The following is a 25904-nucleotide window of genomic DNA, read 5'->3' on the forward strand; positions in this document are numbered from 1 at the left end:
ACCTAAAGGGAGAAGCTGCTCTCAGCTTAGACGGCTGTTGCCAAGTGGAAATGAGGGCCCAGGGCTGTCAGACTTTCTTATTTTTCAAGAAGAACTGGAAATAAGGATTTTTTTTCCTGAAGCCCAAGCTCTGACCTTCCACTTGAGAATTTGTTTAGCAGAAAGAATCCACATCCCAGGTTGCTCGCGGCCCCTACATGCTGCAACCACTCATCACCCCTGAAGGCCTTCTGGGAAGTCAAGACAGGAGAGGAAGAGTTTATCCTGGTCAGCAGAACTGGGTTTGCATCCTGGATCTACCATGACTAACTGTGAACAGCTGCAGGGACTAGCATGATCCTCTCCTTCTCTACCTGTAAAATGGAACTAGAAATAATACCCACATCACCAGTCTTCTGTGAGAGTTCAGTGAAACAGACTGTGCAAAAGGGCTCTGGAAATTTGAATGGAAGTGTTACTGTTCATTGGTAATAATGAAGTGCGTCTGATAAAGACCATTAGAGTCAAGTATTTGTATTGGTCAGGGTGTTCCAGAGAAACACAGTCAAGGGGATATAGATAAAGTGATTTATTATAAAGATTTGGTTAACTGAACTGTGGAGGCTGGCAAGTCCAAACTCCATAGGGCAGGCTACAAGCTGGAAACTCTGATAAAGGTGTTTCTCAAGTCCTAATTCCCCAGGGAAATCTGGCTTAAATTCCAGCAAGAGCTGAAGTTGTGTCCAAATTCCTCTTCTGATCTCTGAATCCCTCAGTTCTTGCTTTTAAGACCTCCAACTTAAAATGGGAAGAGAAGACACCCCACACTGCTGAGGGCATTCTCCACTGTTGATTGTAGATGCAATCGACTGGCTGTAGATGCAAGCCCCATCTCAAAATCCCCTTACATTAACAAGCAGGCCAGTGCTTGACTGAACAGCTGGACACCATCACCTAGCCAAGTTGACTGGTGAAATTAACCATGACACCATTAGAATCCAACAAGGTTACGTTTATTAGCTTGTTGCAACAAGTTAATACTTGTTGCAGCAAGGGTACTGAGGGCGTGTGGGCTCGGGGGCAGCTCCTCCTGGCTGTCTCCTGGGTTTCGCAGGCCTCCCTGGTCCAGCCATGCCAGCCATGTGCAGACTCTGGGGCCAGCTCCTGTCACAGAGGACCCTGCCTGGCCTCAGCTCTTTCAACTCTTCCAGGAGGGGAATTGTGTATGTGCCACCAAAGGAAGTGATGCAACTGTTTTGGGGGAAGGGTGGAGCTTGGGGGAAAACACATATGAAGCAGCATTTGACAGATTCAAGGCAATCTGGGGTGCTATGTGAAGGGGTCTGTGCTGAGACATGGACCCAGAGTCCTGTATCCTTGGAAATCACAGATTTGGGATCAATGTGGAAGGCTGTGCTTGAATCCCTCTTACCTGAAGCTCCATACCAGGGCTGGAAATCAAGACTGTTTCTCTGAGTCCAAGTGACCCCATTCTCGCTCAGATCATTTCAACATTAAGTTTCTGGCCATCTGTGATTTTGGAGAACAAAACCACTTAGCACCATGTTCTCAGTGTTGATTATCAAAGACAGTTCTTACGGATGATAGAATAAAATGATATAATATAATAATAATAAAAGAATATAATAATAATAGTAATAGATGCTCTGCTCTTACTATACCAGTTAAGATCCTGCATGTTGGAACCAGAAAGACTTGTCACCCCTGGCTGTGTGATCTTGAGTAATCACTTAATCTCTCTGAACCTCAGTTGAGGGATGAGTACAAACCCATGAGCTCTTATCTGCAGTTTCAAAATCTAAAAAGCACTGAAAGCCAAGAGTTTTTTTTTTAATTCAATTTTATTGAGATATATTCACAGACCAGTCATCCACAGCATACAATCAATTGTTCACAGTACCATTATATAATTGTGCTTTCATCACCACAATCTATTTTTGAACAATTTCAAAACCACAATAAAAGAGTAAGAATAAAAATTAAAGTAAAAGAGAATACCCAAAACATCCCATACCCCCCATTCCTCCCTATTACTTTTTGTCCCCATTTTTCTACTCATCTGTCCACACACTGGATAAAGGGAGTGTGGGCCACAGGGTTTTCACAATCACGAGGTTACACAGTGTGAGCTACATAGTTATACAATCACCTTCAAGAATCAAGGCTACTAGGTTGAAGTTCAACAGTTTCAGTAAACTGGGGTAAAATGGGGGTTCCAGGTAAAGGCCAGGCATTATGGTGATGGCTGCAAGCCATCAGGTCCGTCCACTCACCCCAGGCCTCACGCTTTCCTGTCTCCCCTTCTTTTCAGGGCTCCTGGGCACCTCTGCCCTCTCCCTGTCCCTGGAGGCTTCCCTCGTTTCATCGCCAGCCCTCAACTGTCCTCACCTCGTGAGCACCCTCACAGGACAGCCTTGTTACAAACCTGGCTCTCCCCTCCACCAGGATGCCCCCAGGTAACTCTGCAGAGCCTCCGTTTCTCCCCTACAACCTGGCCTGTGTGGTCTTCCTCCTGACTCCAAAATTCAGGAGCATGGTTGGACAGACCTTTTGCTTGGTAGCCCTCTCCTCCCACCCCGTAGCCCCACAGCCCACTGCCGAGTGGAAGGATCTACGAGAAGTTTCGGTGGGTTGACCCTGTCTCCGTCCAGTTCTTCCTTGGAGGTAGATGTGCGGGTTACTGAGGGCATGTGGGTTCAGGGGCAGCTCTTCCTGGCTGCCTCCTGGGTTTCCCAGGCCGCCCTGATCCAGCCATGTGGCCATGTGCAGACTCTGGAGCCAGCTCCTGTCACAGAGGACCCTGCCTGGCCTCAGCTCTTTCAGCAGCCAGGAGCTGGCTGCTGTGGTTGGTGGACTCCAGCCATGAGGTGTCCACCTCTAACTGACGCTCGCTGAGACGGAGCCCAGCCAGGGAACATCCTGCAGCTATCAGCTCCCTTCTTGGGGAAATGGGCTGCATCTCTGTGGACGTGGCTCTTCAGCCCAGGTGATCTTGAGCAATTCCCAGGTGGAAGGGTGGGTGGGGAGTGGAAGGGGATGGGAACAATCTCAGTGATGACTTTTCTCAAGGAAGATACATTTGTCCTCCTCGAACCTGGACCAGTTAAGGTGAGCTCAGGAAGCTTGGTGACATGGGGTCAGAGGTCAGTGCCCCTGGGCTGAGGTCATGCCTTGGGTCTCTGGAGCTATGTTTTTACCACATCAACTCCCTCCTCTCCTTTCTGTGCCCTCCCCAGAGTCACAGAGGTGGGCTCACTTCTCACAGAGGTGGGCTCAGCCTTGCCTCCGCCTTCCCGACCTGGTTCCACAGATACTAACTTCTTTGCCTTGCCCACTCTCCTCAAACCCACCCCCCATCTCCGGGCTTTCCTGAAGGGTGGCTTTCTCCAATGGCACCCTCTTTTTCCAGCCACCCCTCTGGGTTAATTCAACAGCCCCTCAGCCATGGCGTGCCAGCACCTGTACCCCTCCAAGACCCCACCCCACCCCCCATCATCCCTCATGCCTAGCCATGGAGGACATCAGATGTGTTCAGCCAACACCACATGCCATGCACTGCTATCCAGACTCCACCTGAGGCACAGAGCAGCTGAGGTCTCTGCTCTAACACTGCACACCCAGTGTGGTTCCCCCTCCCTCCTCTCCCACCCCTGTCCTTCTCCTGTGCTCTGGAAGGGTCCTCAACCCTCTGTCTCCTTCAGCCCAGCAGCTGGTGCTGGCTCCCGGGGCAGCCAGATTCTCTCCTCACCAGCTGACACTCCACTCTGGCTCCCATGTGCCTCCCCTCTCCAGGAGAGCATGGGAAGAAAAAGTGTTTATATATATAAAGGATTCATAAATTGATAAGAAAAATCTCTGAGCCCCAGATGACAAAATAGACAACACATTGACCGAGCCACTTCTATATATCAAGAGCTCCTTAGGCACCAGGAAAGCAGCCATGGGCTTAAGGAACAATAACCCAGGCTTCTGGGAGGGGAGACAGACACTAAACACAGAAATAAATGATGCAGCATGTCAGATGGTGACAAGTGTGCTGGGAAAAAAACACAGCAGCAAAGAGGGTAGGAGTGCTGGGGCGGGCAGGTGCATTGAAACAGGAAACTGGGAAACCCAGAAAGAAGTGAGGATGGGAAGGTGAGGAGGGAATGAGAAACACAGACAGGGAGAGCACGTGCAAAGGGCCTGGGGTGGGAGCCGCCAGGCTAAGGAACACCCAGAGCATCGGAGACAGGTGGTTGTAAACTGCAAGGGGGCTGCTGTGAGGGTGTGAAGCTGGAGTCACCAATCACCAAAGGGCACCACTAGCCCATCAGCTTGTTGGGTTTTTCAAAGGTAATAACACTGAGTGCTGTGGGATGGAACCTGGCACCTTTCACAGCTGGTGAGAGTGACATCTGCCATCATCCGTTTAGAGGACCATTTGGATTAGGCAGTAAGAGATGTAGAAATGGGCCTACCTTTCAGACCAGGAATTCTACATCCTTTAGAAAACATCCAAACATGGGAAGCCTTATTTCCTTCATATTAGTCATGGAAAGCCCATTGGCCCTCCAGAGCCCTGCCTGCTGCCCTCTAGACCCCCCTCCCCCTGCAGTTTAGGTCCCCACCTCCACCCCTCCGGTCCCCTCACCCTGACCTGGGGCACCCCTGGCACTGGCTGTGCCCCACCCTCTGGCCTGGGGCAGCTCTGCCAGGCTCCCCACTCCCTGCCCAGGTCCTGAACCTCACTAGGAAAGAGGAGAACTCTTTCTCTGCTTTTCATCTGCAGATGTCCTGGGCCAGCATCCTCTGGCCATCTCTCTTCCCAGTGTCTGAAGCTGGGCCTTTTCTGGAAATCTTCTACATGGGACCACAGCCTGGACCCTCTTGAGCCCTGGGGGTGTGCTCAGCAGAGACCCCACTCGGGGGAGACAGCCTGGCCTTGCTGGCTCTCCCCCTCTGGTTGCTAGTGGAAAGGACAGGGGCTTTGGGAGCGGATCAAGCACACAGACTAAAATTCCCCAAGGGAGTCTGGAATTTTATCACTATCTGGGGTTGGCTGAGTAGAGCATTCCAGGCCATGCTTTCTGCTCCCAGATGGCACTGAGGACTCCAGGTGGGGAAAGGGCTCCTGTCCATTCATATCTGGGCATTTGACAAATCCACAGACGCCTGCTGTGTGCCAGGCTGTGCTGGGCGTGGCGGTTCCCAGGGGGTTAAAACAAGCCCCTCTGGAGCCTTGTGGGTCAGAGGTCAGGCATGCAACTTAGGAGGGCTCCTCTAGCATGTCATCAAGAATTAATTTGAAACCAGCTTTAAGTCGGGTTTAATTAATAGCATTTTAATTATGCAGGGAAACAGTGCTCTGCTTATTTGTCTTGATGCTCAAAGCAGACCATGATTCCAAGGCTCCGTTGACTTTCTCCACAGCCGCCATCCCTGTGGCTGCCAGGTCCAAGGTTCTGGTCTGCACACCACCAGCCCATGGGTGGAGGGAGGCCACACCTGCCTTCGTGTCTCCAAGTGGGCCTTTCCCATTTGGACTTCTGGGGTTTTCCAGGGGATCCCCCCTCCCTGGTTCAGACAACCCCAAGTCCTGCTCCTTTGTAGAACTTGATGGATATGGCCTGGGTCCTGCTATCCCAACAGTTGGCTGTCATCTCCCCAGGTGTGCCCCTCCTCACCCCTACCCTACCACCAGATATCCCTGCTGTGCCTGCATCTCCCAGTTCCCCACTCTGGCCCCAGTGTGGCCCCTGAGCACAGACCATGGGTTTGGAGGGGCTCCTGATACCCAGAGACACCAGTAAGCTGCCTGAGGTTGGGGTGGGGAACAAGAGGGGCGGTGGATGCCCCAGGTCTTTCCTTACTGCTGGCCACTTCCCAAGGGTGGGCTTGGAACTGGGAGCCACCCCGGAGTGGCCCCTTATTCCCCAGCTCAGGATGGCTTCTTGTCCCGGGGAGGCCCCAGCCCCTCACCCCCGGTCCATCATCAAAGCCATAGATGGGGCAGCTGTAAGCGGGGGTTCTGCGACCACCCTGGCTGGGTTCAAAGCCTGCCTCTGTTGCTTCCTTACCATCCGACCTTGAGTAAGTTACTTAAGCTCCCTGAGTTGCAGTTTCATCATGGATAAAACAGGAGAAAAGAGTATCACCCTGAGCAGGTTGTTGTCAGGAATAAATGAGTCCATGCAAAGCTCTTCAGGTGACACATGGTTAGTTGGTTATAAAATCAAATTAGTGGGCTGTGACCAGCATTGAACATAAATGGAATAGAAAAAGAGTGAGCCTCACTTTGGAAAGGCCAGTTCCCCACATATGTTTGTGTGTGTGCAAACCACGCCTGGGTGTCTTCCTGCCTGCCGGGCCGTTCGGGCTGTGGAGGTGTTAGAGGGGTCGAACGCTCGCCGTGCCCTGGGAGCTGCCAGCCCAGGTGGGAGCAGACACATAGTCACCCTGCCACACCCCCCGGCAGCGTGGGGGTTGGAGACCGTGCACGAAAGCTGAGGAGCTCCTGAGGAGAGGGGCCCGTTCTGCTGGAAGATGCGGCAGCTCCACCAAGCACAGGATTTGGGTTAAGCAATGGAGATGATATGGACAGCAGTGTGGTTGTGACAGCAGGACCCAGGCATCCTGGGCAGGAAAAATGCACATGTGGAAAGGAGCTGGGGCTGCACCACCAAGAGCCTTGGGACTTGCTGTGCTTGTCAACATGACCCTGGGCCATGGGAATTTTAAGCAGTAGATGACACGGTTTAATGACTTATCTACTGAGTGGCTCCTAGGGGGAAGATTTTTGCTTTAAGAAGTTGACTCTGAGAGCAGCTTGAGGAATCAGGAGCTGTCACGACACCAGAGCAGGAGGATCTGTCAGGAGGCTACTGCAATAGTCCTAGCAAGAGAGAATATGGACAGAGTCAGAATGTCTGGAGAAGGAAGAGATGAGGGCACCCATTAGTCTCTGACCCCGGGGCTGGACAGACTTCAACGTCCTGGGCAGGAGGGCAGCCATGATCCGGCATGCAGGTTGGGGGGGGGGGGTGGGCAGGGTGGAGAGCTGGGCTTTGAAGGCTGCAGAGGAGGTCTGCAGGCTCCCAGCGCACAGGAGCCACGTGGCCAGGTGGATACAGTGGATAAGCACATGGGCATGAGTCAGAGCAACCAGTGGCCATAGCCCAATACTCAACCTCCCTGCATTGCCGATGTCCAATTTATAAAGTGGGGCCAATGATAGCACTTCCCTCATCAGGGTGTCAGGACATGGCAAGCCAGGATCTTAAAAAGCCTTCCCCAGTGTCTGGCACATGGTGGAGGATTGCATATTTGCTCACTGACCTCTCTGATAAATCAGTCTGCTCTCTGGACCTTTTCTGAGAGGGGCTCTGTTCAGAGTTGTCAGGACAGATGATCTTGAACCCATGGCCACATTAGCCAAGCACATGGGGTTTCCCAGTTCGTAATAGAGATGGTCGCTACACGCCCATTTGAACAAGTTGCCCCCAGGCAAGCATCTTCTTTGGATTTTCATGGACGCCTTCTATGTACCAGACTTTGTGCTAGGTGCCAGGTATACCCTGAGTATGCTGCAGCCCACGTAGGAGATGCAGATAGTTCTCTGCCCCCAAAACCCTACCCTGCCCTCCCCCCTTTTCCTGGCCTCATGCGATTTCTCTGTCTCAAATGGAAGTTTGTCAAGTCTGGAAATGGAGGTGACTCTGGCTGATCAGTGCTTGCTTTTCCAAACAAGACAAGCCTCCCAAACCTGAAGAGATTGCTGATAGCCTTTTCATCTGTCTTCTTGGTTTTCCCAACAGAGCTAACCCCGACTGCAAAATGCAGAATTTTCCTTAAATATCTTTCTGTCCATCTGACTCATCAGTCAGGGGAACTTACCAGCAAGGCTGCAGTGTCAATCCAACCTTGAGAAAGCCTCTTTGTCTTGGTTCTTCCCCAAGTTGTATTTGGGGGCATTTTTCAGGAACACTTCGGCTTCCCTCTAAGTGTACCCCTGCTAATTCCAGGCCCAATAGGATTTTGACACAATAAGTTATGCTGTCTTCTTTTTGAAACTGCTTGTGCCGGTTTGGATAAATTATGTTCCCTACAAACTCATATTCTTTAATGCAATCTTGTGGGGGCAGAGTTATTAATCTTTTTGATTAGGGTATGACCTCTTGATTGAATGTTTCCATGGAGATTTGGCCCCACCCATTCAGGGTTGGTCTTGATTAGTTTACCGAAGCAGGAGAGAGACTTTTGGAGAGATGCATGCTGAAACTTTGAGATGCTAGCTCAGAGTTTGCTCCGGAGAAGCTGAGAGAACAAAACACCCCAAAAGCAGCTGAGAGAGATTTTTGGAGAGATGCTTGGGAGCTGACAGAGATGCTCAGAGATGCTTGGAGTTGTGGACAGAAGGACATTTGGAGATGCTAAGCTAAGGATGCACAGGAGCTGAGAGAGAAGCTGAAACACAGCCCAGGACCAGCAGATGCCAGCCACATGCCTTCCCAGCTGACAGAGGTGTTCTGGACACCATCAGCTATTCTTCAGTGAAGGTATTATTTTGTTGATGCCTTAGTTTGGACATTTTTATGGCCTTAAAACTATATATTTTTAACCAAATAAACCCCCAATCCATTTCTGGTATTTTGTATAATGGCAACATTAACAAACCAGAACACTGACACAGTTTATTCTTCCATTCCACAGCCATTTGTTGGGGCTGTTTTGTGCCAGGCAGTGAGCAGGAGACCTGCCACCCCAGATCCTACCTCCAAGGGTAGAGTCTGGTGGAAAAATCAGACATGTGGACCCAGAATGGCAGCACAGAGTCCTGGATACCATAGGGGAGGCCCACGGCCCAGCAGGGGGTGTGATTTACTTGAGGGAGGTCAAGGAGGCTTGATTTGATCATCAAAGATGAGATGGGAGTGTTTGTAAAACTTAAAAAATAAGAAAGAAAGGGAGGAAAGAAGGAGGGAGGTAGGGAGGGAGGTAGGGAAGGAAGGAAGGAAAGAAGGAAAGAAGGAAGGAAAGAAGGAAGGAAGGAAGGAAAGAAGGAAGGAAGGAAAGAAGGAAGGAAGGAAGGAAAGAAGGAAGGAAGGAAGGAAGGAAGGAAGAAGGAAGGGAGGGAGGGAGGGAGGAAGGAAGGAAGGAAATGTTAGAAACCACTGGGAGTTGGCTTGAGCAAGGAAACAAAATAAACATAGTTACAGTATTTTCTAATAATTTTTGTAACAGGTAATATGAAGGTTTGAGTCAAGTTACTGCTGGTTGAAACAGAATACACGGGGTAGACATGAGACAAATTCAAAAGGTGCATTCAAAGGCAGGGAACCTTCACAGTGTCTCACTAGCACTCTATGTTGGTTAGGTGTAAACCCTACGCAAGCAGGAATGGTTGCTTTGTTCACTGCTGATTCCACATTGTCTAGAAGAGCGCCTGGCATCTAGAGGGGGAGAAAATGATGAGCAGGAGTCATCCAGCAGGCAGGAGAAGATACAGTCAACAACAGCCTCAATTTACTTAGCACCTGCCATGGACCCAGCACTTTAAAAAAGTAATCTTGCTCCATCAGGACAAAACTCCATGATGTGACTACCACTGCACCCACTTTGTAGGTGTGTAACTGAGATCTGGGTTAAGTAACTTCCAAGGTCCAAGGACTGGAAAGTAGCAGAAGAAGCACACCCTGTAAGGTAGTCCATTTAAAGATGACAGAATCTTGGCCCAGAGATTTTAAATAAATTTTCTCAAGGTTAGCCAGGTATCAGGTGGTGGAAACAGGAATTAAATCTGGGTGTCACAATAAGACCACAGACGTAGAAGGATTACAGAGGCCCTTTATGTGTCAAACTAAGAAATTTGGACTCTCTCCCATTGATGATGAAGAGGCTCTGAAGGGTTTTAATTGGCATGACAACCTGACATCCACTCTTATTTATCCTGCCCCATAAGTATAAACCATAAAATCTAGTTATGAAGAAATAACAATAGTTTTCAGCCACGATGGACATGTCCAGGGACAAAGATTCTATTTTTAAATATTGAGACTTCCTACAACCCAGTGAGAAAAAGGCAAACAACCTAATGGAAACATGGGGACAGAAAATAACAGGCAATTCTCCACAAAGAATACAAAAATAGCCAATAAAAATATGAATAGGTTCTCAGCTAATTAAAACAATACAAATAACATTTTTCTCATCAGACAGATAAAAATGGAAAAAGACTGATAATGTGAAGGGTTGGCAAGGGTGTGGGGAAGCATACACAGTCATAGTCTGTGTATATTTATGCAGCCACTTTGGAGGGCAAGATGGAAATTTCTTTTAAAATTTAAACTGCACAGAACTCATGACCCAGCAATTCCACTTGCTGATGTATCTTCTAGGGAAACAATGCACACATGCACAAGGATGATATTCATTTCCACTGCATAAAGCCTAGAAATTCAAAATAACCTCAAAGGCCATCAACAGGAAAACAGCTGAAAACAGTGGCATGATCATAGAACAAAATACCATGCAGTAGTGAAGAAAATCAAGATATTTCTGTATAGACCAAAATGGGTATATTGTTGAGTGGCAGAATGACACACAAATATAACACCATTTAAGCTAAAACATAAATGCTATTTCTGGCAAATTTTACATGGTTTCATATCTATGTATGGAAAAGGGTTAAGAAAGGGCTTAGAAAATACACTTTAAGACAGCACCAGTGGTGATATCTGAGAAGAGGCAGGGGGACCAGGGTTGAGTCCCAGAAGTTCACATTCATAATGTTGTAATTTCTATGAAAGGAATATATTTATGCATTACTTATGTGATTGATTTTCATTTTAATAAAAGTAAAAATGAATTTTTTAATACCCTGGCACAACAGTTCCTAGGCAAAGGGCTGCAGCAGGCAATACGCAGAATGTGTAACAAGTAAGAACTGATCCTGCCCTCAAAATTGGAGCAGGAACCGAGGGAACATCAGGTTCAAAGGTGCAGGGGCTGGAACTCCTGGGGCTGTTCAGAAAAGAAGGAGAAGACAGGAAAGGGGAATAGGGAGCCATCTCGCGGAAGGCCATTGTTTTAGTTTCCCAGAGGCTAAAATAAATACCATAAAAATTACCAATAGGAATATACCGGCTCACAGTTTCAGAGGCCAGAAGGCTTGCTTCCTCCAGGGGTTGGTGTCATCTGGGCAATCATTGGGGTTCCTTGGCTTTTCCGTCATATGGCAATGCACATGATGGCATCTTTTCCTTTCTCTTCTGGGTTCCATCAGCTTCCAGCTTCCGGCTGCTCCTCGTGGCTTCTGCTTCCAGGAACAGTGAGGCCTTCTGCCATACTGAATGCAGGCCCACCCTCCTCCAGTTTGGCCTCACTTTAACTGATTTCATCTTCCAAGATCCAATTTACAAATGGGTTCACACCCACAGGACCAAGGGCTGGGACCTGAACACGCCTTTTGTGGGGGACACGATTCAATCCCCAACAGCCATGATGGCTGAGAGGAGCTGGGCTCTGGACAGAGCTGCAGGTACCCGTGTTGGGTTTGTGAGCAGGCTGGGCCCCTGCCTGAAGCATTAGGAGAATAGCAGTTTGGCATCCCTGCAGGGGTGGCTTGGTCAGGACAGAAGGCAGGGAACAACTTGGGAGGTGATTGACTGCCAAAAATATAGAGTCTGAGCAGGAGGTAGGGGGTATGGGTGGCCTCAGTGGAGGAGGAAGACGTACTTGAGAGACTGGCTGGGTTGGGTTGGGTTGGGATGGGATGTGGATGGAGGGAGCAGAAGGCAAAGGGGATCTGACGGCCATGTGAATGCCCCACTGATTCATGTGAAGTGCCTGGAAGAGAAGGGAGGCAGGTGAACCAGGCTCCCTTCCCTAGGAGCTGAGGAGAGGAGCTGCAGGCCCCTTCTTTTCCCCATCTGAGCAATCTATGTCCTGCACAAGGCAGGTCTGGGGCCTGTGTGGATGGAGCTGGCCAAGGACAGGCAGGCACGTAGTTGTCCTGGCTTCCAGCCACCAGACTCACAGCCTTCCGGGAAAGGCTGACACAGGGCCACTCTGTTCCTTTGAATCTGAGACTATGTGGCTGGGGAAGCCTTAATTAATTAAGTGATGCTGAAGCCCTGCGGTCCTCCTGAGACAGCACATGGGGGTGGGGCTGGGAACACCGCACCCCACCTCCCAGTGCTGGAATCCAGAGAGGCTTATATGCTTCACTGGAATGAAGCCTGTATTTAAGTGCTGCCAGGGAGACAAAGAAATCATAAATCAAGAGCAGGCACCCCACCCACGCATTGCTGCGACCAACGCCAACCTGTTTCTCTAAAGAAACATGGTCGTTTTGCATCTCTGGGGCCAGCTGTCTCAGGGAAGCAACAAATGGCAAGACCCTGGAATTGACTGTGTTCCAAGATCTTCTCAGAAAGGAGGCCAGGCTGAGCCACTGCCTCCCTCTACAGCAAAGTCCCCTTTACTATCCCAGAACTCCCTTCACATCAGATCCCGCCCAAGCATGTGCTAGCTGACTATGCCTCCACTCCTACCCAAGCTCCCAGGTACAAGAACTTCTCTGGGTCTCAGACAAGCTCCTTCTACAGCACTGGCCCAGGGTGGAACCAATTTTGCTCTCTCCAGCTGAGGTCACAGCTGTATCTGGCAGAAGCAGTGAGAAGAAAAGTGGTCAACCTGAAATCACCAAGCTGTCTCTCGCCATGCAAAATAATGATCATAAGCTCCCGTGAAGTCTCAGGCTTTGACCTAAATACTTTCAAATATGTTGTCTCATGTAATCTTCAGCTGTTCTAGAGCAGGATGCCTAGTGGTTGAGAGCTGGATCTGGAGCCAGATAGCCTGCATCTAAACTTGGCCCCACCACTTGTGAGCTCTGTAACCTGGGATAAATTACAATACCCCAGTTCTCCTACCTGGAAAAGGGTAATATGAATAATCTCTTTTCCCCATCTGAGCAAGCTATGTCATGCACAAGGCAGGTCTGGGACTCATGTGGTTAGAGCTGGCCAAGGGCCATCTGGGGAGAGGATTAAATGAGTTAATATTTGTAAAATGCTTAGAACAGTGACTGGCACATTATAAGCAAGTCTATGCATCTAATAAATTCCCTGTTTATTCTTTTGGCCTTACATTGAGTTCCAACTGTACCCTTTAGTAATAGTTTCTCTATCTGATTGAGGACAGAAAAACATTGCGTTCGTTTTCTCCTATAGGATTGGATGGGAAGTTCACTTTTCCTGTAAGTTATGCCCAGAAAGAGGAGTCTCGGGAAAGGACTTTACCCGGAGATCAGGTTAAGAAGCCACAGGTGCCCTTGAGGGAAGCTGCTTGGCAGGGGCAAGGGCCCTTGGTCAGCACCCTGGACAGCTCCCCGCGGCCGCGCAGGGTTGGCGGTGGTTCTCATCGGTAGGGTCCCTGCCCCCGCTCACGCTCTCGCCTCTCCACCACTCCACCCCGGCACCTTAGACCCTGAGGCTGCTGATGGATGGGGTTTGGCTTCCAGGGGAAGGAGTGTAGTGTCCCTGAGACCTCTTCAAGGAATGAGCCCAGGACTTTCCTCCCACCTTGTGTCTCTATCTCCTTTGCCCCTACACTGCCAGGGTCCAGCCGCCTTGGAGATGCAGCAGCGGCAGATCAATCAGGCACAGGCCATAGGGAGGCAGCGAGAGGACCACGAGACAGGCCCGAAAGCTTGGTTTTCAATCGAGGCTCTGCTGTTGGGATCTCCAGCAAGTGATCCAACTTCTCCGTGCCCCAGGCTCCTCATCTGAAAGACCTGAAAGACGGGGTGGGTGGGAGGTAGCATCCCCTGTACCAGAATAGAGTGGGGATGGAATTAAACAGCACGCACAATGCTCCTGGCAAAGAGCAAGTGCTTAACGAATGAGTCTGCTTCCTGCCAGAGGGGAATTGAGGACGGCAGAGTTAGGTCTGAGTCCGGAGATGACTTGGCTTGACTCTTAGGAACATCCACGAGCTGTGTGGGCCAGACGGCTGGGAGATGAGCTCTGCCACCTTGACAGCCCTGGGGAAAGTTTCTCTTCACGAAGAGTCCACTGTTCTCCAGCCATCAGGCAGAAAACTCCTGCCTCAAATCCTCCCCACTCTTTTTTAACCAGACAAGCCAAACAATAGGTGCATAATTAATCATCACCCCGTGGGCTGGAAGACTACCCCTTTAAATGGGGGGGGGGGCAGAGAACTGATACAAATGTGAGAAGCCAGCGGCAGTTGACTCCCACGGACTGACTACCAGCCTTCAAATAAAATTGAATATAATTCTCCACCCTAACACAGCACTCTGCATCACCCACTTTGGCCAGAGGACCCTCGGGAGCAACCTGTTATCTGGCCTCTTACTTGACTGAGACTAAGGCTGAGGCCGAGAGAGCAGATGTGACTTGCCCGCCCACACTCCATGTTCCTTCCTTCCTCCGAAGGGGACACTGCAGACAGAGGGCAGCGTGGCCCTGGAGAGCTGCCAGCTCCTTGAGTGGATGAGTTTCTTTTCCTTCCCTGGGGTCCCTGAGGAGGTAGAAAGATTTGTCAGTCAGGAGCAAGACTGCTGCTTCTCACCCCTATGCACTGGTCTCCACCACTTCACCCCATAGCTCAGGATGGAAGCCAGCTTTCCAGTGCCCTCTGGGGCCCCTACCAGCCAGAACAGAGCCAGGGATCGCCATGCCTACCCTGCCCAGAAGGACCAGCTAGCAAGCATCTTACACTGCTCTTTCTATGTGCCAGGGACCCCAAGAAGTAGGTACAACAATTATCCCCATTTTACAGATAAGGAAACTGAGGACAGAAAGGCCAAGTAATCCCCTCAGGCATCCTGACCAATGAGTGGCAGGGCTGGGAGTCACCCCAGTTGTCTGCCCCTAAAGCCTCCTTTCGTGCACTGCACCACAATGGCTCCTGGGAGATGGAGAGCGCGGTGGGGGAAAAAGGTAGTTTGCTTTTGAGGCCAGAAGGATGGGAAGGCTCCTCTCTGGCTCTGGAAGAGAAACAAACTGTCATCTCAAGAACACAAGCCCCAGCCCCCCAACCCATTCGGCTGCCTCAGAGCCTCTGCCTGCCACGGGCTCGGATGGGCCATCCAGGGTCAAGATCTACTGGGGACGCATCAGGCGCAGTGCACAGCCTGGCCGGCTGCCGTCTATCTGCTGGAAACCCGGCGCCTCCGCGGGTAGGGCCCTTGTGGAAGGTGAGCCTTGCTGAGCCTCTGAAGAAAGCAAAGCTGCTGGGCGCTGCCAGGGGAGTGGGCGCGGCGCCCGTGCGCGGTTTCCTATAGCAATAAGAGAAGACCCGGGCCACGTCATTCCCTAAGTCCACTCGGGGCTGGGAGGCTGCCCCGCCCAGACCTGGTGTGGCGGCTGAGGGTGGGGTCGGGGGTAAGGTAGAGAAGGGGCGGGGCCTCGCAGGAGCGGATGAAGGCCTAGGAGGAGTGGGAACGGGGTCAGGGAATGGGAAGAGACTAGACAGTTAAAATCGAGAGGGGTACACAGGCTGGGAGAAGAGAAGTGGGTAGTGAGAGAGGGTAAGAGCAACCCTGCCGACATTCGGAACCTTGGGTGAGGGTGAGGCGCTTTCTCCACCCCCACCCACCCCGATGCCCAAATAATCACAGTCGCGAAATTCGCTGCTGCGATATTCTCCCGGAGAGCGGGTGGGGAGGAACCCTATCCAGCAGTTTCTATGCCTCCCCCTCCCTTCCCGGGGATGGAAGAGGACAGTGGGCGGGGCCAGGGAAAAGGTTAGGGGGTTCCGTGCCCGACGCCCCTCCAGTCGCGGCCCCATGTTCGAGCTGCGAGAACAGATGGAAGAAGCCGCGGCTCACCTCGGGGGCTCCCGGCTCGCTGTGCGCAGAGATGGCTGGGGTGAAGATCTCGAGCACCGGCGCCCCCCTCTCCTGCCCCACCACGGGGCATCGGCAGCCGCGCCCCCTTCCCCAAGGAGATAGAGCAGCGACCCCGCGGGTCCTAGAACTTGGGGCATAGAACCAGCTGCTCGCGCGCTGCGCCCATCTCGGGGGGCTTGGCCAGGACTCCATACCAAGACCCCTTCCTGGGACTTCCAGCCCCCGCGCAGATGGGGAGGGGACCCCCAACCGGCCGCGCCCCGCCCCCGGCCCCCGCCCCGCAGACGTCGTATTAGCATGAGCGACGCAAACGGCCCGGGCTCCACTCGGGGGCCGGGACTCGCCGCGTCACAGCCCCGAGTGGAAGGGAAAAAAAAAGGAGGCGGTGGCGGAGGAGGCAAGAGCCAATGCGAGGGGAGGGGAGCGCCGCGGTGGGGCGAGTGGGCGAGCCGGCGGGAGGCAGCAGCATGCCCTTAGGCCCGAACGGGCGGCCTCTAAGCGCGGTGGGGGCGGCTCCGGGCGCGCCCTGGGCGCAGCGCTCTCTGTCTCTGGCCCGAACCCGGGCTTCTCCGCGCGCGCGCCTCCCCCGCGGTCTCTGAGCCCAGCAGCGGCAGGTCCGGACTCCGCTCGCAGCAGCTGCGCCGCCGCCTCGCCGGACGGGGTCCTTGCCTTTCCTGGAGCCTGGGGCCATGAGCCCCGCAGCTACCTGAGGCCCAGGGGTTTCCGCGCGGCAGGGACCGCGCCCCCGAAGCCCACGCCCGAGTCGCCGCACTGCGGGGCGCCGGCGCCGGGCCCTGGCGGAGTCGTCCTCGGAAGAGTCGCAGAGTTTGGGGCCATGGAGTCCGAGGCGCCGACGGGCCTGGCGCAGGCGGCGGCTACCAAGCTGTCGGAGAAGGTGGGCGCGGCGCTGCAGGAGCCCCGGCGGCAGCGGCGCCTGGTGCTGGTCATCGTGTGCGTTGTGCTCTTCCTGGACAACATGCTGTACATGGTTATCGTGCCCATCGTGCCGTACTACATCGCCCACATGCACCAGGGCAACAAGAGCTCCGACCAGATCCCCGAGGTGAGGGCGCCCACCCCGCCGCCTCCCACTCCGGCCAATGCCAGCTCCACCACGGCCAACACCTCAGAGCCACCGACCGGCGCGTGGCCCGCGGGGTCGACTCTATGGCACCGCTATCCCAGGGATAGCGAGGACGTGAAGATCGGGGTGCTCTTTGCCTCCAAAGCTATCTTGCAGCTGCTGGTGAACCCCCTGAGCGGGACTTTCATCGACCGCATGAGCTACGACGTGCCGCTGCTCATTGGCCTGGGCGTCTTGTTCGCTTCCACAGTGCTATTCGCCTTCGCCGAGAACTACGCCACGCTGTTCGCCGCGCGCAGCCTGCAGGGCCTGGGCTCGGCCTTCGCGGACACGTCGGGCATCGCCATGATCGCGGACAAGTACCCCGAGGAGCCCGAGCGCAGCCGCGCGCTGGGCGTGGCGCTGGCCTTCATCAGCTTGGGCAGCCTGGTTGCGCCGCCCTTTGGGGGCAGCCTCTACGAGTTTGCGGGCAAGTGCATGCCCTTCCTGGTGCTAGCTGCCGTGTCGCTGCTCGACGGGCTGCTGCTGCTGGCGGTGACCAAGCCCTTCTCGGCCGCCGCGCGGGCGCGGGCGAACATGCCAGTGGGCACGCCCATCCACCGCCTCATGCTGGACCCCTACATCGCGGTGGTGGCCGGCGCGCTCACCACCTGCAACATCCCGCTGGCCTTCCTCGAGCCCACCATCGCCACGTGGATGGAGCACACGATGGCGGCGTCCGAGTGGGAGATGGGCATGGCCTGGCTGCCCGCCTTCGTACCGCACGTGCTGGGCGTCTACCTCACCGTGCGCCTGGCAGCGCGCTACCCGCACCTGCAGTGGCTGTACGGCGCGCTCGGGCTGGCCCTGATCGGCGTCAGCTCGTGCGTCGTGCCCGCCTGCCGCTCTTTCTGGCCGCTGGTGGCCTCGCTCTGCGTCCTCTGCTTCGGCATCGCGCTGGTCGACACGGCGCTGCTGCCCACGCTCGCCTTCCTGGTGGACCTGCGCCACGTCTCAGTCTATGGCAGCGTCTACGCCATCGCCGACATCTCCTATTCAGTGGCCTATGCGCTCGGGCCCATCGTGGCGGGCCACATAGTGCACTCTCTCGGCTTCCTGCCGCTCAGCCTCGGCATGGGCCTGGCCAACCTGCTCTACGCGCCGGTCCTGCTGCTGCTGCGCAAAGTGAGCCTCCTCACCCGCTCGCGCTCCGAACGCGACGTGCTGCTAGACGAGCCGCCCCAGGGTTTGTACGATGCCATGCGCCTGCGTGAGCGCCCAGCGCTGGGCTCCGACGACGAGCTCCGCAGCCCGCCTGGTCCCTTTGGCGACGGCGAGGGCGACTCCAACGACTACTATAGCCGCAGCTAGCAGCCCCCTTCCTCCTCTCGGCCACCCACTCCCTGAATCGAAGTGGCGGCCCTGCAAGCGCACTGGCCGACTCAGACTCAGAGCCCGCCCCCTCCAGCCAGTACCCCAGCCCCTCCCCCGACTTGGCTTCCCTGTCCCATTCCCTTCCGTGTGCCTTTGTGTGCCCCCTCTCCCTTTGGTCCAAAGGGGCATAGAGCACTGAGATATGCGACGGGAATGAGCTCCCTGTGGAGGTGAAGAGGCACGTCGGTCGCCACCTCAGGCCTCCTCTGTGTAGAGCCATGCGTTCATCTGTCCTTCCTTCCGTTTCTCCCAGTGCCAAAGCGTGGCCCGTGCTGCACCGCGGTGTCTACGGCCCGAATCAATAAACCGTGTGTATTGGAGGTCCAGTCTCTTTCTTGGTGGGATGGGGGGGCTGGCCCAGGGCCCCGGTAGAAGGCAGGATGAATGGGGTCTGTGAGCTCCAATCCAGGCCCAAGCCTGGTGGGCGTGGGGTGGGGTGGAGGGGGTGGCGGTGGCTATAGTTCTTTTGCTACCTGAAAAAAGGACTACGATGGAAGCAAACCCAACAGAGACACTCACTCACGGACACCCACATACAAAAAGCAATTCACCACATACAAAAATCACGCACATAACCGCAATCTCACCCCATACCTCAGCCCGCGGCTCCCCATGCAGCCCGGCGCTCCCAGGCCCAGCGCAGCACTCCAGGGCGCCACCCGGGGGAGCCTGAGGACGCGTTCCTGTCGGGTGTACCATGCCCCGCCCCTCAAGGACGCGCCCTGCAGGACTGAGACACCGGACTGGGCTTAGCCTGGGGAGATGCGCCTGCCCGTCCAGGCTCGGAGAAAGGAGTCGGCCCGAGCTGTTTCAGGAAGAGGGAGAAAAGCGGGCCCCATCTTCCAGGGCCCGACCTCTGGGTGCAGGCGTGGGTGATGTGTGCGATGTTCGAGTGCTAAGTTCTAGAGAGGAGGCGTGGGGGAACAGTTAGTGTGTGGGGTCTCCACGGGAGACAATGCTGCGTCCGGGGAAAGCCGTGTGAGTGGGAACCCAAGAGGGTGGGAGTGTGGGTGCCACCTCCTCCTTCCCGCGCGGAAGCCCTGCCCGAGGCTGTCGGAGAAGTCTCTAGAGTAGCACTCAGCCCCGCCGGTGAGTCCCGGTCCCGGGAACCCCCGGCCCGCGTTTGCGCGCCCCTCCCAGTGCCCGCGACCTGGCAGAGGCCAAGAGTGCTCGGATCCCGAGGTGGGAAGGCAGCCGGCTTCGGGTCCGCCTGTGTGTCAGACCGTGCCTGTCTGTGCGTGCCTGTCTGTGTGTATGTGCATCTGGGCAGGGTCGGTCTTTGTGGGTGAGACTACGAGTATTCCTGTCGGGATCTACGTCTCCGGACAGCGAGGGACGCTTCTGTCTGGGGGGAGTGTCTGCCTCTGCGCGCTGTCCCTAAGCATCGCCAGGCCTGTGCGTCCTGATCGGCCCGAGCCTGCCAGCAGGGATGGGATGGGAATAGACAAGGAGGGAGGTCCTGTAGTCATCAACAAACAGATTTTTATTAAAAAAAAGGGGGCGGGGATATAGTCCAGTTTGGGTTGTGTCTGGACGATGGGGACGGCACAGGTTCCCTGGGACGCAGCCGCAGGGAAATGATGGGCGGGGGCGCGGGGACTAGGGGAGGCTGGTCTGGGGGCAACGAGCATGGGCGGAGCGATGGTCAGCGCCCGGGTCTCCCGCCGGCGTTCCTCCGCCCAGCTCACCGGCTCCTCCGAGAAGCCGTCCGGGTTGAGTCGGAAGCGACCCGCGGCTGGATCCTACTGGGCGGGGGGCAGGGCGACAGGGGGACAGAGAACAAACGGGAAGAGAAAAGGGGGAGGGAAGAAAAACGAAGAGGAGAGGAGAGGCGCGGCCGGCTTGCTTGCAGCCAGTGGGGCGGCGGCGGGGACCCGGCGACGTCGGAGGCGCGACCAAGGACAGAGGCTGCGGCCCCCACCCCCGCGCTGCTGACGCGCCCCCTCCATGCCTTCCGGCTCACACCCCCCGCCCCCACTCCCGCCCCCAGTCTTGCTTCTTGCAGTGTAGCCGCAGCCCAGGCGGCAGAGCCGAGGCGAGCAGGTGAGCGGGGCTGGGCTGGCGGCGCGCGGCGCGGGGAGCCGCCGGAGCGCGGGGAGGAGAGGGCGGCGGCGGAGGCTTGTCTAAGGGCCTCTGGGACTGAGAAGACCCAGGCCCCGCGGAGCCCTCGGAATCTCGGGCGGCAGCGGCCGTCGGGGGGCAGCCAGGAGGTCGCGGCGGGAAGTTCCGTACTCCGGGGCTTCGGGCCCCAGCCCTCCGGGTTCCCACTCCCGGGGCGCCCGCTTGGCCTAGGTCGGGGTCGGAAAAGGGGCTGGAACATGAGAAATTAGGAGGACAAGGCACGGAGAGGCTTGGCCAGCCGGGATCCCGGGATTCCACGCGCGCGTTGTCACTTCGCCTGCCCCCATCTGCTGAGTGCTTTCTGTGCCCAGTCGGAGGGTCCGCGGGTCTCATCCCGACCCTCCAAAAGTGCCCACGGGGCACTTCTCCCTACGGGGGCGGAGAGTGGAGAGGGAAGCTGGGCCACAGTGAGTCCCTGGAACGCACGGACAGCCTGAGACGCTAGGGAGGGCTGGGCTTTCAGCGCAGAGTGGAGACCCCTCGGGAGCTTTCCGAAGCCAAGGCGGCAGGAGCCTGGACGCGAGGGCACCAAACAGACAGCTACATCCACACATACATCCCCTGGGCGCGTCCGCCCAAGGATGCGAGGAGGAAGGGCAGGCGGCGACTGGGACGGGGATCTGCCTCTCCAGTCGCCGGCGCCAGTCGCTGAGGCCTGGCTGGTGCCTTCGGGCTGCGGCTCGGCCCCGGGGCCAGAGTAAGGGGAGGCATCGGTGATATGAGGCTCTAGGGTCTCTTCCAACCTGACCCGGCCCTCACCGACCCCACAAGAAGCAGCCGAGCCCCGGAGTGGGCTCACCTGGAAGCAGTCACTGGCGCCTTGTGCTTCTGGGGGCAGACCTTATGCTCTTGCAGCTCCCAGACTCCCTGCGTGGTGCTGGGGAAGGTTTTGCACCTCTGCCCAGTGCCTCTAGATAGCCCCAGCCCGATTCACTCATCTTTTGGATGCTCTGTCCCCAGGCGACCTGGGCCTTGGGGTCGGCCTGGAACTGGGTTGTGCCTGCACTGGGGTGGAGGATGGAAGGCTGTGGCGAGCTTCAGCTTTAGGCTCTTGGGATAAAACTAGGTGGGCGTGTGGAAATCAGAGGTGTGAGCCTTTGCAGGGTGAGGTTTAGGGGCTCTAGAGGGTAGAGCAGCCTCAAAAACCAACCTTTGCCCCTCTTGATCTGGCACACTCCTACTGCACCTTCAAAAGGAAGCCCTCCCAGGTGGGCTTGGGTGACCCTAGGGACCCCAGATGAGACTTCTCTGCGCCAACTCCTTGAGCAGTCCCACCTCCAGCCGCCCACACTGGGGCCTCCAAGCCCTGAGACTGCTTCTGTCACAGCAGGCCCCAGGATGCTCTGGTCCGGGGCTCCCAATCAGCCAAGAGCTTCCTGGAGCCCAGGACCTTAGAGGGTGGGCATGGCAGGTGTAGTCTTGTCCTCGAGCAGCTGAAAGTCTTGTGGGAAAGAGAGACTGTAATCAGCAAAGCCCAGACTACTGGCTCCGATGGGCAGGACATACGTGCTCTGCCAGTTAGCCTGCGTGGAGGTGCAGCCAGCCAGGGGTGCAGCCAGACGGGGCAGGTCCCAGCCCCACTCCCTCCAATGCTGCCCCGGGGTGGTCGGGTTGGGAAGGAGCACCCCCCAGCAGGAGGCTCGCCCTCTCCCACTTAGGGGTTCACAGAGAGGATGCTGTGGCCAGGGGTTGGCTGGTCTGGGGGTCAAGGGGCTGGGACTGGTCACAAGGTGGGGTGGAGGTGAAGGGTTCCTGGAGGGCTGTTGGCTGACACCCCTATTCTGGTCACCAGGTGTGTGCCTGTGTCCCCAGACCAAGAGTTGCCAAGATGCCCATCCTGGAAAAAGCCTCCCGTAAGGTGGCAGCAAAAGCTCCCAGCAGCGAAGAGGAGCCGGTAAGTGACGTTTGGAGTCCTCTCCCATCCCTGCCACCCCCACTCACATGTCCTGCACCACCCCCCCCAGCTCTGCCTTCTCCTAGGCACAAGGCTCAGGCCGCAGCCTTGCCCAGAGCCTGCTGAGGATCCTGGGAGAGCTGGATGGCCAGGGAGAGGCCTTGTCTACACCAGGTACCTGTCTGGACTCCCAGGGCTGCCCACTCCTAACAAGGAGCCCAGGGCTGGTGGCCTGAAACACCCCCAACTTTACCTCTAATGGTTTTGAGCCCTGTGGGGTGGCCTAGAGGTGCAGCCAAATGCCCTACCCCCAAACCTGACCACATCCCAGGCCCATCTGCTGTCACTGGTTCATCCCTGGAGCCTGAGATGCCGTCTCGTCCCCTGGCTTCAGGGGACATCACACCCCCCACCCCACAGCTGGCATCCCGCTGTCCCAGCCCACCAGCCCTTCCGAGTGACTGGCAACGTGTCCTCTCTCGGGCTGCTGCACGTGTTGGTCCTCCTGGCACAAACACCTCGCTGCTCCCACTTCTCCCCAGTTTTCATTTGAAATCCTGGTCCGAACTTTCTGGTTTTTCCCCCATAATGCTTGTTCACCAAATCCTCCAGTTCCCCCATGTGACGAATAGCTCCACTGTGGCCCTCTGGTCTCTGGTACATCTGCCCTCCTTGAGAGCAGGACCCAGCTCTCCACCATCCCTGTGCCCAGCCCAGGGCCTGGCTTACATGAGTGGCCCAGGAAAAGTATGCAGCCTTGGGATCCCAGAGTCTAAAGACCCTCATTAGTGCAAGTCTTGGGGCTGAGACCCCTAAGCTGAGATTTCCTGCCTCTTTCCTTTTTAATCCATCACCGACTCCCCATTACCCCAGTCCAAGTCCCAGCTCAATGGTCTCTTCTGAAAGCCTGTCAGAGCCCTGAGGAAGGCTGTCCTGTGTCTATGGGGTGTCTATGGCCAGGCTGGCAGCTGGGCTGGGCTTTCTGAAAGGGCTGGCATGGCTGCTCACCACACAGACCCCTGCCCAGGCCCCAAGAGGAGGAGGAGGGATCCGAGCCATTGCTGGGAGCCTGGACCCCTGGGAGTGGGCTTGGCAGCTGGGGCTGCTGTCCAGACCCGTCCTGGCATCTTTCCCCAGGGCAGGAGCACCCCATGGTTGGCACCACCCCCTCCCCGCCCCCCAGGGCAGTGAACTCTAGAGGCACGACCAGGCAGGTGGAGGCCTCCCAGGCAGCCATCAGCACCCACGTCACTGCACCCAGCCCGTCTCTGCCTCTGCCTGGGGGGCCGGGCTCCTGGGGGTGCCAGGTTTCCCCTGGGCCCCTCATTCCCATGTGGAATATCACACACACACACGTGACTGCCTCACAGAGGGAGAGCCCCTTGGAGGAAGGCACGCCGCTGTCGGCCGACTTTACAAAACTTCTGCAGTAATGTTACACATCCTGGGCCCCTACCCTGGCCGGATGATTGAAGACAAGGGAGAGGCAGGGGATGGGAGAGGGCGGGAGGGGGTCGGGGGCATGGCGAGTGGCTAAGAAGGGAGCCAAGCAGATGAAGCTGGAATAGCACTTGATTTCGAATTGCACCCGGAGCTTGGACTCGTCCCTGCATTCCCTGAACTTCAGTTTCCTCAGCTACAAACAGGACAAGAGTCCCTGTGCTGGCAAGTCCCAGAATTGTTGAACAGACACACACGGTCCCTGTGTGAGCACAGCTGGTGAGCTGGAGAGTGTGGTGTCCATCGAGGGAGGATGCCCCCCATGTCCCACCTGGACAGGACACCCCCACACGCCCCTTCTGGGAAGAATGGCCCTCCATGTGGGGAGCTCTGCCCAGACTCTATCCTCACTTTGGGGGTCCCCAAAGAGGAATTCCTCCAGAGATATAGTCACACTGTAACATTCAATGATAAGCTGATTTGGGGCTAGTGTTGATCTCATTTAATTAACCCAGGAGCTCTATAAGGCAGGAACTGTTATTTTTGCCTTATGGACGAGGAGGTTGAAGCTTGGAGAGATCAAAGAGAGAAAAACCACCGCCCGCCAACCCCCCACCCCTGCCCAGCCCCAGTATACTCATGGAACAAAGTGCCCCTGCCCAGGTTGGAGAACCTGGGGGGCAGTTCACAAGCCGCTCAGGTGTGGCCCACCTTCCCCAGAGATGTCGTGTGGAATTCTGGTTGGTAGGGCAGCACTGAAATGTGCCACCTGAGGAATTTTGGAAGATTCCCTCCATCCCCAAATGTCAGACACTTCTCCACATCTCCCCAGGAGAGTAGCACCCTTTGGGTCCAAAAGATTAATCAGATTCCAGAGCCCCCGTTTAGGGAGCAGTCCCTAAATTCAGAGTGGTCAGCAGCCAACAAAATCAACACAGGAATACGTCTTCTTATGCCTATGCCTTGTGGTTTATGAGTGCTTTCTTATCCATTGTCTCTTTGATCCCCTGACTCAGGGGTTATCAACCCCATTTTATAGGGGAAGAAACTGAGGCACAGAAATAGGGTGACCTGTCCAGGGTCATGTGGCTGGCACCAGACGCCCAGGCCTGCTGGGTGCCAACATCAAGGCCTTCTCTGCACTTTGCGCCCTCCTGGGGGTGGGGGGACAGCACCTTAGCTATCCTTAGCTTCCTACATTCACGATTTGGCTGAGCCGAGTCCAGAAACAGACAGGTCCCAGGCTAGGGCACGGGATGGGGCAGATGGAGGCAGATACTGGGGACAAGGGATGGGCCACGCCCAAGGTCAGGGACACAGGGACTGGAACGGGTGGGCTGCCAGGCCCAGCTTCGCCCCTCTCCTCCAGGAGCTGCCCAAACTGCCAGTGCCCCCGCTGCCGCAGACCCTGGCCACCTACCTGCGGTGCGTGAGGCACCTGGTGTCCGAGGAGCAGTTCCAGAAGAGCCAGGCCATCGTGCAGCGGTTTGGGGCTCCCGGTGGCCTCGGCGAGGCCCTGCAGCAGAAGCTCCTGGAGCGGCAGGAGAAGACAGCAAACTGGGTATGAGGTGGTGGGATGCCGAGGCAGCCAGGGTGGCCTGGGAGTGGGTGGACTGGGGAGAAGACGGGGGACACACAGGGGAAGGGCAGGAGGCAGAAATGGGAGGTAGACAGGGATTTGGATGAAGGACAGACCAGCGACAAGGATGGGCAGACACAGGAGCAGGGCTGGGGGACTGCAAGGGACAAGGGGGAGGGACAGATAAGACAGAGGGTTGGGAGACAGGGATGGGGACAGAAGGGGCAGATGGGGACAGGGATAGGGGATGGGGAGAGATGGGGCAGAGATGGGGACAGACAGGAGGACAGAGGGGGGACAGATGGGGATGGAGATGGGGGATGGGGAGAGACTGGGGACATAGATGGGACAGACGAGAAGACAGAGGGGATCGACAGGAAGACAGAGAGGGGAGAGATGAAGATAGGGATGGGGGATAGGGACAGACAGGAGGACAGAGATGGGGACCACAGAGGAGGACAAGAAGGGGGACAGACAGGACAGAGGGGGACAGATGGGGAGAGGGAGGGGGATG

General features: G+C 55.9%; 2 protein-coding genes across 2 annotated transcripts in view; both read left to right on the top strand.

Annotated features, from left to right (window-relative positions):
• Nucleotides 1-16694: 16694 nt before the first annotated feature.
• Nucleotides 16695-18603, top strand: SLC18A3 (solute carrier family 18 member A3). The gene has a single exon (XM_037805340.1). The coding sequence runs from the start codon at nt 16695-16697 to the stop codon at nt 18291-18293; it is 1599 nt and encodes a 532-aa protein (XP_037661268.1). The 3' UTR covers nt 18294-18603.
• A 3702-nt stretch (nt 18604-22305) lies between these two features.
• Nucleotides 22306-25904, top strand: part of CHAT (choline O-acetyltransferase) — a 64576-nt gene continuing 60977 nt past the window's right edge. Inside the window, exons 1-2 of the mRNA XM_037803913.1 lie at nt 22306-22371; nt 25181-25372. Coding sequence (XP_037659841.1) covers nt 22306-22371; nt 25181-25372 — 258 coding nt within the window. The remainder of the gene's footprint in view (nt 22372-25180; nt 25373-25904) is intronic.

The sequence above is a fragment of the Choloepus didactylus genome, chromosome 15 (genome assembly GCF_015220235.1).
Source record: "Choloepus didactylus isolate mChoDid1 chromosome 15, mChoDid1.pri, whole genome shotgun sequence".
NCBI lineage: Eukaryota > Metazoa > Chordata > Mammalia > Pilosa > Megalonychidae > Choloepus > Choloepus didactylus.

Coding starts and splice junctions, on each gene's coding strand:
- SLC18A3 (XM_037805340.1), top strand. CDS start 16,695: ATGGAGTCCGAGGCGCCGACGGGCCTGGCGCAGGCGGCGGCTACCAAG.